Below are 14,653 nucleotides of genomic sequence, written 5' to 3'. Positions count from 1 at the left end.
TTGCCAAGCAGAGAAGAAAGATACGGAAGTGAAGCTCATTTTTCCAGAATTAGGGTATTTTCTCCTTGAAGAAATAAGAATGTCTGGCATGGAGAGCACACTGCATCAGGGCAATTTAGAACAAGTTACGCTTGGAAAAAGTACTCATTCCAGATTTCAAGCCCTACACATGAATACCAATTTCCTAATTCTAGTTTTTAAAAGATGATTAGTAGGAGACATTCCTATTATTAAAACAGTTCAAATAGTCAGGATGGTAAATTTTATATTTTTTCACCACCAAATAAAAAAAATGTTAACGAAGGGCAAAAATTTACAAAAGTTTGAAAAGTATTATTTTTTACATCAGATGTGTGAAAGAGATGTTCTTGTATATCTCATTTTGAAGATACCGGTTAACTCATAAAACAGATATATTCTAGACCTTTACATCAGGTTCAAATGAGAAATTTTTATGAATCATCTTCCTGACAAAAACATACAGGAGAAAAAGGGATAATGTCCAAAAGGCAAGAGTACTTCAAATTTATGAAGAACACACACTCCCTGCCTAACGAGGACTACAACTAGTCATTGTCTAGTATTAAACTACAGCCAGCAGTCTCTTCTCTATAAAAGTTGCAGGTTACTGTCAACCCATATGTAGGCCCAGCTCATGAAAAAAGGCCATACCTTAGCTCACATCCTGAAGTCTGTGGGAAAAGCTATTTGAGTTCAAGGCACCTAGCTGGAAGTAGGTCTCTGAGACTGACAATGGATCCAACATGGTAAAAGCAATCAGCGACGGCCGCTACCATGGTATCCGCTGCTTTGTGCATACGTTGAATCTGGTTGTGATCACTGCCCTGAAGAAATACGAGGAATCAACTGAAGTTTCTACTATTGCACAGAATTATCTGCAAACATTTTCCACTATGCTGTGAATTCCAACTAAATGGCTAACAAATTAGCAAATGTTGGCTCTGCGACATATAATCTGAACTAGGATGTGAGCAGAATGGGTAAACCTTTCTTGTAAAAACAAAAGAAAAAAGCCCGTAACTCAAACATTCAGTTATAGTGACCTGCTTCTGCTAACACTATCACCCAAAATAAGTTGGATTTTTGTTAAGACTAAATGCAAAATATCAGAATTATCTTCTTTTATAATCTATAAACTGAAAATAGCTTAATATAGCTATTTCCTTGGTAGAACATTAGGAAAGATCACCTCCATTCCCTGCACTCCAAATTCTGAAGTCAAAACTATCACACAATTGAAATAAACATTTTAAAAGTAGAACCATGTTGAAGAAGTAATCTGTAGACAACATGCTGACATGTCCAGATTCCAGAACTATTAGCATCTTAGAGGAAGATTCTAAAACTGTAAGCAAATGAAAGTTCTACATTTTTCTGTAAACCAATGCATCATATAATACTCCATAGTTCTAAAGCTCTTTGGCAGGGATTAAAGTCCGAAACAAATTTAAGATTAAAAGTAAGCAGGAAGATTTTAAAAAATATTACTGTGGAGAAATATTTGCTTCTAATTATTTCCAGAAAATATGAAAATAATTCTTGAAATGCACAAGTGGAGCGAAGACCTATGTAAGAGGAATGCTTTTCACTGTTAGCCTAAAGCTTAGTTTTTAACTGATTCCCTTTTGTTTTTATTTAAACTTTTTCCAAATGGTAAGTATCAATTTTAGTTTCCAATTTGATTTAAAATTGAAAATAAAATCTTCCTTATCTTGGAAAGCATAAATGAGTACTGTAAGAGAAGGAAATATTCAAAAGAGAGGTATGAGAAGCCTTTAAAAATAAATCTTGATTTCTAGGTTAGATAAAAATATAATTTTTAGATCAGATTAAGTATCACAGGACAAAATGAAGGTACTGTGTGCTACTATGGAATGGAGAGCCACAAACAATATGCTTCACTAAGGGAAAATCCAATGGAGGCAAATAAAGATAGTAAAAAATAAATGTTAGTATTGCTGTCTCCATCACCAAGTAAAAGACTGATGAACTACTAAATCTGTTCAAGTTCTTAAAAAAAAAAAATAAAAAAAATATATGTGTGTGTATATGTATGGTTACAACAAATGCTTCCTGGTTATGAAACCAGGACTCGATGGTTCTGTAGGTGTTAGAGATAGAGGAAAAAGAGGAGAAACTAGGAAATGTTTTCCAACAGAAACAAAAGTTTCTTTTCCAAAAGAAACAAAAGTGGTACTGAAATTCTTTATTAACTGACTGAAGCCCTAGCGGACTAGCTTAAAGCAGTTATAGGAAGAGAGTCTGATAAAAAAAAAAATAGACCTTTTTAGCAGGAGGTCAACTAAATCTTAGTGCTTAGATAAAAGGCAACTGGATATTTCTACAAGAGAATTCAGGTACTTTTAAATATGATGAACTTCTTTGCACCAGGAAGATGCTTTGGGCTAGCTAAGCAAACCGGCAATGAAGCACGGCTGTGTCCACGCTGCTAAAGAGGAGTACCATGTCCACAGCACCTTGAACTCTCAGCACAGAGGCATCTGTGTCGCGTCCGCATTAGCGATTCACATTACTAGACGACAGAAGTCCCTCTTTCAAATTTTCAGAGAAGTATACTACATAAGATTATTTGCCTACTGGAATCAGAAGTCCATATAGAAGATTAAAGATAAAATAACTGCCTTTGTTCCTGCTCCAAGGAAGCTGTGAGGTGTCACACTTACTCAAAAGTGAAACCAAACTACTATGGCTACAGTCTCACTTTGTTCTGAGAGAACACAGGCTGGAATGGAAGAGCCAGCAGAAACTGAATTTCGCCAGGATTGGTATGTAAAAGCGGAAGGGGTCACATCTTCACAGTGTGACTATTTTGTGGGCAAAAGATTGAATTTTCACAGTAGACAATTATATTTCAAGTGGAAATGATTATATGTGTATGTCTATGTATAAGTTTATATATGTGTGTGTACAGACACATATATACATACATATATATGTGTGTGTCTAAAGTATTATGTTACCCATCCCTTTATTAATAGAGGTAAGATGATTTCAAGCTCTTTCATGCTGAAGTCTATAATAAAATGCTGATCAATGATCAGTCATAAAGTGTGTGGGGGTGTATTTTTGCTTATTCTTCAAAAAAAAAAAAAAGATTTATTGACTTATTTTAGAGCCAGCAAGTGGGGGGAGGGCCAGAGGGAGAAGGAGAAGGACAGAATCTCCAGCGGACTCCTTGCTGAATGGGGCCTGATGTGGAGGTCGATCTCATAACTCTGAGATTAGGGGCTGAGCAGTAATCAAGAGTGGGAGACTTAGTGGACAGCCACCTAGGTTCAGATATTTAAATATCAAGTATTCCTATATAAATTCTTTCTTTTAAAAAAAAAATTTATTCCAGAAAGAGCATAGTGGTGGGGGCTGGGGGGGAAGGCAGCAATGGCAGAGGGAGAGGGAGAAGTAGGCTCCCCACTGAGCAGAGAGCCTAAAGGGGGGTTGAATCCCAGGACCCTGGGATCATGACCTGAGCTGAAGGTAGACGCTTAACCGACGGAGCCACCCACCCAGGCACCCCTAATTCTTTCTTGACAAGGCAGTTAAAGATACTAGACATAAAAAGGTATATTAAGACAGCAATAAAATTCAGGAAATGGAAAATTAACAGGGTGGGGAGAGGCTTCTTTTACAACATAGAAAAAACAATATTATCACCTACCCACTGCCCTAATCTATGCAAACTGATACCAAATCAGCCTTAAAAGACAGTGGAGGACAAATATATCAATAACCAAGAAATTTTCAGGAGTGTTTTTTATTCATTCTTTTGAGCAAGAAAAACATCTAATGAGTAAAGCTGACTCACTCTTCACCTAAGTGGTAATTATATAAAGTTGCTCCCTGCTCATGTACTAGAGAGACCAAAAAACAGTGAGGCTTAGGCTTACTTCAGTAATGTAATTACTACTTAGGCATAACTCAAATGCTATGCATAGCTAATGAAATATGCTGCCTTTTAATGGCCTATCATGACTTGAAAATTCTTTAGGGTAATGAAAAAAGATGAGTAAAAGGAAATAGCAGAAAAACTCTGTGGAATTTGCATTATTGTACATAGTTTTATAATTATTAAAAGCAAAAACTTCACTGTTAACATTAAAAAAAATCATGCGTCATAAGTATGTAAAGCCAGCTCAGAAACACGTCACCTTCCCACTTTCTAATTATTCACTGATGCACATACTGAATTGTTATTGGGAGTTAAGTTTAATTTAGTGGATAAATGTATTTTTTTAATTTTATTTTTAATTTTTTAATTATGTTATGTTAGTCACTATATAGTACTTCATTAGTTTTTGATGTAGTATTCCATGATTCATTGTTTGCATGTAACAGTAGCTAAATATATTTGACTGGGACAGAGAAGGTACGAGTTATTGAGCTCTGCCATTAAGCATCAGAGGACCTAAAACAAATCACACCTTGTTTTCCTCATTAAAAGAAAGGAGGACCCGAGCTACCTGAACCCCAGAGAGTTCCCTACAGCTCTGAAACCTAGAGGTAATATGGGACAGGTTGTGATGTGCCCAAGATTTGTTACAAGCTCATCTTTTTTTGTTACAGGCTAATCTTTTTTAACTTGTTACAAACGAAATCTTATTTAGCAAGATACTTTAAATTCTGCAATAATTCAGAGTGCTTGAAATATTGTTTGGGATTAAGATGATAGACACTGTCCTGATACATAAAGCTCATATAATGTGATCTGATAAGGAATAATAATCTCATACTGTTATGTGATGCTACACAGACAGAAGTATAAAGTCAATTTATAATTTTTTATGAGTTTTTTTAATCATTTAAATCATAGAATAAATTGTATTTTGGCATTTGATCAATGTGTTTTTCAAGAACCAGCTAAGCCTCAAGTCTAGCCATTCTACACACATGAAGCCTAAGTGATCAGTGAACTATTCTGATCAGAGGTAGCAATGGTATATCTGGAGTAATGGTCAATTGACTTGTCTTTCTTCATTAAAGTTTTGTTTTTAATAATGAAGATCACAGACATCAGGAGACTGGGGAGCAACAGGCCAGATTTATAACCTATTGCTAAGTTTTTCATGTTAAACTCTTTTAAGCAGTGGTTTCATTCTCAAACGACAAGAATATTTCTTGCCTACTGCTCTGAGCAGGGAAAACGGACATATCTGCGAAATTTTGAAACTATATGTATTACAGAGAATTAAGGTTATAATATTACCTCCATGTATTTTTTATATACCTATATGCTACTATATATCTACTATAACTTACCCTACAATTTAAAGCAGCTTATATAATTCTCAAGAAAAAAGAAAGGAAATCAATACAAGCACAGAGCCCAAAACACAGATACTACACTACTCAAAATTACTTCTAACTGCAGAACAAAAGGAAAGTAAGAAACACTGTGGTGTTCTGCCTGCCCAAGTCATTGATCTGACAGGTATGGAAATTCATTTTCATCTGATTCTGACCCCTTGTTATTGGTATAAAATTAAGCGGCAGTGAGTCTGGACTTATGCATCAATGAACATCTAATCACAGGCTGTCTCTGGGCTGTCGGTAACTCTGATACTCTGCATGCGTCTTTGCATTCTATGTGATATGCTCTCTTGTTCTCAATGTGCTTTCTCACCATCTCTCTAGTTCTCTTTTGTCTCTGTGGAACTCTTTCTTTCCACTGCTTGTAGGTAAAATTAAAAAGTATTAAGCACAAAAATCATTAAATCATGACACTGAAGAAAAAAGCCAGAAATTAAGACTTTGTGGGTAAAATAAACAAGAAGCCAGTAAATTTTTTCTGCAACTGGCAAGAAAGAAAGGGTTAGTACTGGTACACTGAGGGCACCAGAAAGAGGGAGAACTTATGAATGAGGAAAATTCACCAAGGGAGTTAATTCCACTTAGAGTGTAAGTCCTGTGTGCATAAATATTCAACTCTTTGTTCTTCACAGGTGCCTTGGATGGCTGTGGACAAGCAAAGGAAATGGAGCTCTTCATCATTTTGGAAGTCCACTGTTCTTTCTACTGAAGTGATTACTAAGGTGGGTTTTGAACAGTATCTGTGAAATAAAGTAACAAACTACCGTATATTTTGGAAGCAAAGTTAAACAGAACCAATATTTACAGTTTAATTAACCACCTCCTCAATTTTGTTGAAACTATTACCAAAAATGTCAAATGAAAAACGAAAAAGTACAAAATTTGCTGATGAAAGCCTCCCGGAATGCTCCAATACTATTTAAGTTTCAAGTGACAGACCATGGAAGAAAATGGCCTAAGGAGAATTATATTTAACCTTACAGGCACAGCTGCTTTCAAACTGATATACAACTAAGGTAGAAAACATGTCATCTGTCTTTTAAAAAACAGATTCCTGAAAAAATCCTGATGACTAATTACCTTTCATCTTGTCTATTTCAGGCAAGAGTTGGAAAACGCTGAATATAAAATTCTCTGTTCTGAAGTGATACAATTTTGCCTATTCCTTTGTGCCTCTAAAAGGAACGTTATTCCTAATTTACCTTAATCTAAATGCTTACTAATAATCAGTCCATAGGAGTATTAATCAGTTCATCTATGCTACCCACGGGACTCAAATGAGCTCTATGCAGTTACACATTGTGAATCTTGAAAGGACGGGTTAGGAAAGGTGATGGATAGTAAAAATAAAGAATCATGAATAAAAGAATATTAAAATAGTATCATCTTTAGGAAGCTCTTAATAAAATTTGGACAGTGAATATCATAAACTAGGAGTACTACATTCACTCCCTAAGTGGTGTTCTGGTTTATACTAAATATGAACTCCATCGGAGTACTACACCAATCATCAAACTATCGCCACCCGTAAGAGATAATCATTTTATTAAGGTATAATTATGATTGAAGGAAATATGAAACATGCCTTAGAGTCTATTTCAAAAATTAAAATTCAGAAGCTACTTTTCAGATGTATGTATGTGTGTGCATGGACGTATGCATGCATCTATAATTATATCTCATACACACAATAGCAAAAACTCAGTATTTACACAACTAAGAGGCATACAAGTCATTCCATTGTTGCGCCGCCATGGCAACAACTTTAGCTCCTCCTCTAAGCAGTCATTCTTTTTTTTTTTTTTTTTTTTTTAATGTTTTATTTATTTACTCGACAGAGACATAGCAGGAGAGGGAACACAAGCAGGGGGAGTGGGAGAGGGAAAAAGCAGGCTCCCGGCTCAGCAGGTGCCCGATGCAGGGCTCTATCCCAGGACCCCGGGATCATGACCTGCACTGAAGGCAGCTGCTAAACAACGGAGCCACCCAGGTGCCCCTAAGCAGTCATCCTTGCTCAAGCCTTTGAGTACATAGAAAGTTGGGTAATGAAAATCTGATCAGATCTTTGAAATCCTTTCGGGAGCTTATCACACTCTTAAGAGCAATTAACTACAAATATACCCCTTTCACCTTTGAGCTCCTGCTTTCCTCTCTAGCCTCATCTCCCACCCATATATATACTATATCCAAGTCATACAAAATTTCTTTAGGTTTCCCTGAATATGTGATACTTTCTTTCACTGCTAACATTATTCTTAGTTTGGTATACCAGCCCCCTGCCCCACTTCATCTAGGTAATTCCTACTTATTCTGTAGGTCTCTAAATTAGGTTTGATTAGTCAGTAATGTCGTCTACTTCTAATATGCCCTGTACTGTGTAATTAAAACTGTCGAGTTACTGTTAACCCCATTTACCTGTCAGTCCCTTAGAAGAAGGCCCCAATTTTCTTACTATGCTCCCATGAACATTCAATACACATCTGTTAAATGAACAAATCAGGCATGCTCTTGTGACCAAGCCAGCTCTCCCCTATCTAAATATAATCACAATGTCTAACGTACAAATTAGGTAATAGCCAGGTACATGATCTGCCTCTTCAGTTTCTTAAGAGTATCTTTCTGTCTCCTCTGACAGAAGGTTTCTAGCATGGCTGCGGGAGAGTCAGCCTACCCATACAATCTCCTTCATTGTTTGAATTTTGAGATCAAAATGAGTTGGGACAGAATAATCTCGATCGGATTATTCCCAACAGGAGAGTGAACTTCCTTTCAATACTGGGACAAAACTCTCATTTGTCTCATCCACAAAAGGAAGATTAAACATAATTAGCAAACAAGAACTTGCTCTTATTTTAAAAAAAGGAAAACTATACTAAAAAACTAGACTAAAAAGATGTACTTTATTCACCCTTACATTTCTTACTGAGAGCAGAGACAAAAATAATGTAAAAATTTTCTGAGATACACCTACACATTATTTCTAAAGTCACATCTCCAAACCCTGCTAATACAATGAAACATATCTTAAAAGTGATCAATGAACAAAATATATTTGCCCTGACCATTCTTAAGAGTATCCTTAATCCTGTATTAAAAAATACAGTTGGGTTGGGCTGGGCAGGCGGGGGGAAGGGAAATTTCATACTTTCAAATAGTGTTAAAATTGAACTTAGCCGATTGCTGTAGGTATAAACACTAAAAGGAAACTGGACTACACTGCTCACTTTATTAGAGTTCTAGTATAATGAAAAGAAACACATTGTTAAGTCCTGACAGGTTGGAAGAGAAAAGATTTTATCCCCTCTCTCTGTGAAGTGGAAAATGAACTCTCAATGTGTCAAACCTCAAAAGGCAAGTAGTGATTTTATAAAATGTATGTCTTTGCTGGTTTTTTCTAACAGATGCTATAAAACAATAGATATCATGAACAATCCTGATAAGAATATTCAAATCCTAACGTAAAACTCACTATCATTGTTTCTTCATTACTAAAACATTTATTAAAAATAGTTACTGTACAGAGTCACCAGAGATAAAATAATGTAAATAAAGTGAGCTGTGAACAGTCATTACAATCTTTATATGTATGTTTCACTGGTACAGACTTTAGAGGTGCGAAGTGCTACTTTTCTTACTGAAGAAGGAAAAGAATTTGAAGGATAATTTTTTTCCAGCAGAAAAAGTAGAAAAACAAAAGGCTCCAATTAAATGAAACTCAGTTAGCCTCTAAATGAAATTATATTTTTATAATCAATATATTAGACAGAAGTCAAGTTTACTTTTTAAAAATACGATGTATGTTATAGAAGCAGGAAATATATTAACTTAAGGAAAGCAACAAAAAAGGTGCTTTAAATATACAAATTCCATTTCCTGCAGTAACCGTCTTCCATAATTACCTTAGAATTCAAAACACTGTAACTCCATTTTTGCAGGATCCAACAGAAATAATAGATTAAGGAAATACATAATGTAAACAGTTGTTCTTATTTTAATGGTCTTATTTTCACATTAATGCACCATAAATTTGTGATTTTTTAATTAAAGTGGTAATTATGACTACATTCCAAATTGTCACACATTTTTTTATCTAAGAAATAAAATACTCCTGGGAAAAAACACTCAAGGTTTCATAAATTTTCAATTTTGTTATCAACTGATACACCTCAAAACACAGGAAGATGAGGTACAGAAACACAAGGCAAGATTCCCCTAGAAATACACAAGGGCAATTTCAAAGCTCTGTATACTTTATATTAACTGCTTTGTCAAGAACTGCAGGTTTGTTGTACAATAAAGAACAGAGCTGGCCAGGGTAAAGAGATGGGATGTTCAATTAGAAGTTTCTCAGGGAGTATTAGCCCAATTAGAAAATTAGACCTTCAGTTCAATTTTGACAGGACACTATTTTTAGGGATGCCGGCTGCCTATTTACCAGTTAGATTTTTGCCATGATGAAGGGTGGGACCATACAAAATGTTCTCTTCTCTACAACATAAACAATCTAACTATCAAAGATTATATACCTTTACCTTTGTCCTTCCCGGATAAGTATTGAATGAATCTACAGCTTTTCATGTTTCTACCAAGTGGCTCTTTTTTTAATGCCTTATCCAATTTATGATCCCTAACTGCTTGGCAGTGAGCCATTAGCTTTTAAAGTGATATATATAATAAACTAAGAGAGTTAGAATTACTGCAGCGCTGATTTCTCCCTAAAAAAAATTATTCTTTCAGTGACTAGTTATCTGCCATCATTTGATGTGTTTCTCAAATTTTAGTATCTTAAAAAAATAAGTGAGAATAGGTAGAACAAATATAAAGATGCTAAAGAACATTAATTGACTCAAAAGACCAGTGACAAAAGAGTGAATTTCCACTGGCAGTATAAATGCCTTAAAAATCAGAATTTACATAAAATGCACAACCACTGAACAGATTCTGCTAAGATAAGAGAAAGGTTGACTGCATTTCTTAAAAGAGTTTTTGTTAACTCAACATCTGGATCTAATGAGGTATAAACTTAAGCCAAAAATTCACTGAACAATTAAATTTACCAAGAAGATAAATACGAACTTTATTATAACTACAACAAATAAATACTGAATCCTCTCACTTCTTAAAAAGATTACAGCATGAATAACAGCAGGTATCAAAATGAAACACAAGTAATCCATAAACCTAACAATTCTATTTCTATGAATCTACTGGGTGATTTCTACAAGCCTCAAAAGATTATATACGAGGTTATAAACTGAAAATCACCCAAATGTCCACTAGTAGATGGTTAAGTAAAATACAGCATCTACAAACAATGTGTAACTGGAAGTATGAAGAACAATATCTGCCAATATGTATTTACTGGCACTGAAAGGTGTCTTTGGCACCAATACTGACTAAGACTAGTATCCATCTGTGTCACATGTACAGGATGACAGGATTTAAGATAAACTCCATACTTATAGCTCTAAGACTGCACAAGGAGAAGTCTGGTAAGTCACTGTGAATAAATGATTCTGAGTATAGGATTTGGTGGATACTTTTTCTTTGTAGTTTTAGATCTTGCTTGTATGCAGGTGTGTTTAATCAATATATGTCCTTTTAAAAAACCCACAAAGCTATTTAAAAAAAAGACAGGGGACACAATGAAGAGAAATGAACCAAGTATACTACCTTAAACGGTTGGTGTAGGTATCAACACAAGTCTTCATTTTGGCTAATAATGTACCAACAGAAGTTTGACATTCTGACTGCTCTTCTTCCTCTTCACCATTCTCTGTAGAAAGAGGCAACAGTAGGGGCACCATGGACGTACAAGAAGCAATGGCCCGGAGCAATTCCAGCAGAGCTCGATAGAGTGGCACATGTCTCGCCATGTCAAGAACTGTAAGAAGAAAGCATAAAATGAGAACATGGACAATATAAAAGTCTGTCTACAGCCATGTGACTTCTATTCAGATCTTTTCTCTTAAAGATTTAATTTATTTTGAGAGAGAGAGATAGAGAATGCGTATGTGAGCAGGACTGAGGGGCAGAGGGAGAAGCTCGAGCAGATGCACCGCTGGGTGTGGAGCCCAATATGGGAGCTTGATCTCATGACCTGAGCTGAAATCGTGAGTCAAACACTTAACTGAGTGAGCCACCCAGATGCCCTGCTTCTACTCAGATCTTTTTTTTTTTTTAAGATTTATTTATTTGAGAGAAAAAGAGCAAGAGAGCAAGTGAGTGAACGAGCAGGGGGAGGGAGAGAGGAAGAGAATCCTCAAGCAAAGTCCCCACTGAGTCCAAGCCCCATGTGTGTCTCAATCCCAGAGATCGTGGCCCCAGCTGAAACCAAGAGTTGGAGGCTCAACTCACTGAGCCACCCAGGTACCCCTTCACTCAGATTTTAAGATTAATTGATATTCGACTGAAAATGTGCTGGACAGGACGAGAATATAGCAGTGAAGAAAAGTTTAAACAATATCCCTGTCCTTGTATAGCTTACAATCTAGGCAGAGAAGGACAAATGAGTAAAATTTTTTTTCAGACGCTAAGAAGTACTCTGACGGCTACAGAAAAGATTGAAATGGGGAAGGAGAATTGGGGGGTACCTACTGGAGGCTGGCCTGCTTCACTGCCCACAGACCTATACTGGGATTAGAGTTATGGGGGATGAGGCACAGGATTCCTGAACTCTATGTGGCAACTGATTAAAACTTATTAAAATTAGTCGTGATGGTCTGACAAACAAGGAGGCTGTTTAAAGTGACAGAGGTGTAGGGGCTCATTTCACACCTTCCAAAAGTGATGGAGAGGACAGATTTAGAAAAGTACGACTGCTCGTCCTTGCTGTATTTGAAATTTTACCCTCCAACGTAATCATGTATAGAATTTTCATATATACTTGTTTATGTTTAAAGCCACTTTTCCAACCCATGACCTAATATTACTACTTACTATAATATACAGTACACTCCACTTTTCAAGAAAATTCAAGTCAAACCCCAAAGTTACAAATCAACAAGCATAAAACCCAATGTTAATACTTGTGGGAATACGAGAAAGCCAGACTTATATAAACAGGTATGTATGAAGTTTGACAACCAATATGGTATTCTTTAATGCCCACATTCCATGACCCAGCAGTACCACCTGTTCCTACACACCTATAAAACACAATATAACACTGTTCTTAGGGGCACCTAGAGGGCTCAGTCGATACGGCACGCAACTTTTTTTTTCTTTTCTTTTTTTCTTTTTTTCCAAAAAGATTTTTATTTTTGAGCACATGACTCAATCTCAGGGTTGTGAGCTCAAGCCCCATGTTGGGGCCTCTGTTGGCCCATGAGCTTATTTAAGAAAAGATAAAATAAAGAAAAAAGATATATATAGATATCTATATATATCTATATAGATATCTATATATATATATCTATATATATAACTGTTTTTAAGTTGGAAGCACCCAAAGAGCAATAAATTAAGGGTTAAATACACAATAACATCCAAATGATTCTATCCTATGCAGCATTTAAAAAGAACACAGCAGATCTCCTATACCTATATCTGAGTGAAAGAGTTTGCCAAATAACACATAAAGATGACATTTATGTAAAGAGACTCAAATATATTTTTTATGGCTGTGGAACTATGTAGGAATACTTAGAGGAAAAGATGAATTTCTAAATATTAATGTTACATACATGAGTTACATCTCACACTAATTAACCTGACAAATCACACATCATTCATGATAAGGCTGCAGTCTACTCTTTTTAAAAGTAAGCTATAAATCCAACGTGGTGCTTGAACTCACGACCCAGAAATCAAGAGTCACATACATATTCTACCAACTGAGCCAGCAAGGCACCCCAAGGCTACAGTCTATTTTGACCATTTCTCTCTTTCTCGACTCCTTCACCAGGCATATCACTTTGGTAATATATATGTCTAGTCCTTTTTCTAGACAATTTTTATTTCTGTGTGTGGATAACTCCTTGGAGAAGGAACTATGGCCCCACTGTGTGTATGAAAAGCTAAGATTTAGTAAGTTGTACAAGCAGCTAAGTAGAACATAGCAAGACCAACACTGACACTGAAGTATATTAACTCTAGAGCTTTTTCGTTATACCATGATGCCCCCTGAGTTGTCCAATATGGTAATCACTGATCATATACAGAGCTACTTAAATTCAATTAAAATATAAAAGAATTAAAAATTCTGTTCCTTGATTATACTAGCCATGTTTCAAGTGGTCAAGAGTCACATGAGCCCATGCTGGACAGCACAGATACAGAATGTTTCGATCATAACAAAAGTTCTCCTGGATATTGCCATCTTCAAAAGTCAAATTCCTTATATTCTGTTCACATATATAAACCGTGAAAAGTAAGTGGGTCTATGGGCTCTACCCAAAGAAATGGGTCTTTCTCTGGGAATTGTAGGTATCACATAGAGTAAAAGAAAGAACCTCTAGACTATATTCAAAACAGGATAAATACTTTGCTTCAAAATCAGTGATATATACATGTATTGGATTTACCTGTATAGTTAGACATAGAATACTGAGAATATTAATCATTAACTAGTAATGGTATTTTCATGCAGAGAGAAGGACTAAGGTTGGGAAGGCAACATTAGGGTCAATTACTTTTTAATCATGTCATTTTGAACTTTTTTTTTTTAAAGATTTATCTATCTGAGGGACTCCTGGGTGGTTCAGTCAGTTAAGCGTCTGCCTTTGGCTCAGATCATGATCTCGGGGTCCTGGGATCAAGGCCCAAATCTGGCTCCCCACTCAGTTGGAAGTCTGTATCTCTCTCTGCCCCTATCCCCCAACTCGTGCGCATGCACACGCACTTTCTCTCTCAGATGAATAAAATCTTTGTTTTCTAGTGTTGTTTTATTATTTTTTAGAGGAGGGAGGGCAGGGGAGAGAGGCAGAGAGAGAGACAAACTCTTAAGCAGGCTCCATGCCCAGCACAACCCTGAGATCATGACCTGAGCGGAAATCAAGAGTTGGACGCTTAATAGACTGAGCATCCCAGGTGTTCCAACCCTGGTTTCCAACCCAACCGTGTTTTCCAACGTTATTAAGTAATATATACTTACAGATTTCCTCAGAGTTTGGTGTTTTTCCTAACACTCTTTTGAACAGAATTCTATGAATGCAATTTATGCTTCATATTACACTTCCAGATAATCTACCCTCCACTGCTCTGCAAGATTCTATTGTTGAAGAAATTAAGCCTAATACAACAAAGCATGCCTTTTTATAATATAAGTAATTAATAACACATAATCTCACATTAGAAAAGAAGCAAA

General features: G+C 36.0%; 1 protein-coding gene across 9 annotated transcripts in view; it reads right to left on the bottom strand.

Annotated features, from left to right (window-relative positions):
• BIRC6 (baculoviral IAP repeat containing 6) overlaps positions 1-14,653 on the bottom strand; it is a 218,531-nt gene that overhangs the window by 30,640 nt on the left and 173,238 nt on the right. For 8 of the 9 annotated variants that reach the window (XM_032881852.1, XM_032881858.1, XM_032881856.1 and 5 more), the window contains one exon: positions 11,020-11,230. In XM_032881852.1, the coding sequence (XP_032737743.1) occupies positions 11,020-11,230 (211 nt within the window). Of the gene's footprint in view, positions 1-672; positions 846-11,019; positions 11,231-14,653 lie in introns of all 9 variants that reach the window. The other variant, XR_004385497.1, reaches the window with a different exon arrangement.

The sequence above is a fragment of the Lontra canadensis genome, unplaced genomic scaffold, assembly GCF_010015895.1.
Source record: "Lontra canadensis isolate GAN:19392208 unplaced genomic scaffold, GSC_riverotter_1.0 scaffold78, whole genome shotgun sequence".
Taxonomy (NCBI): Eukaryota; Metazoa; Chordata; class Mammalia; order Carnivora; family Mustelidae; genus Lontra; species Lontra canadensis.
The sequence above is the reverse complement of the archived record's forward strand: the minus strand, read 5'-3'. Positions and strand labels throughout refer to the sequence as shown.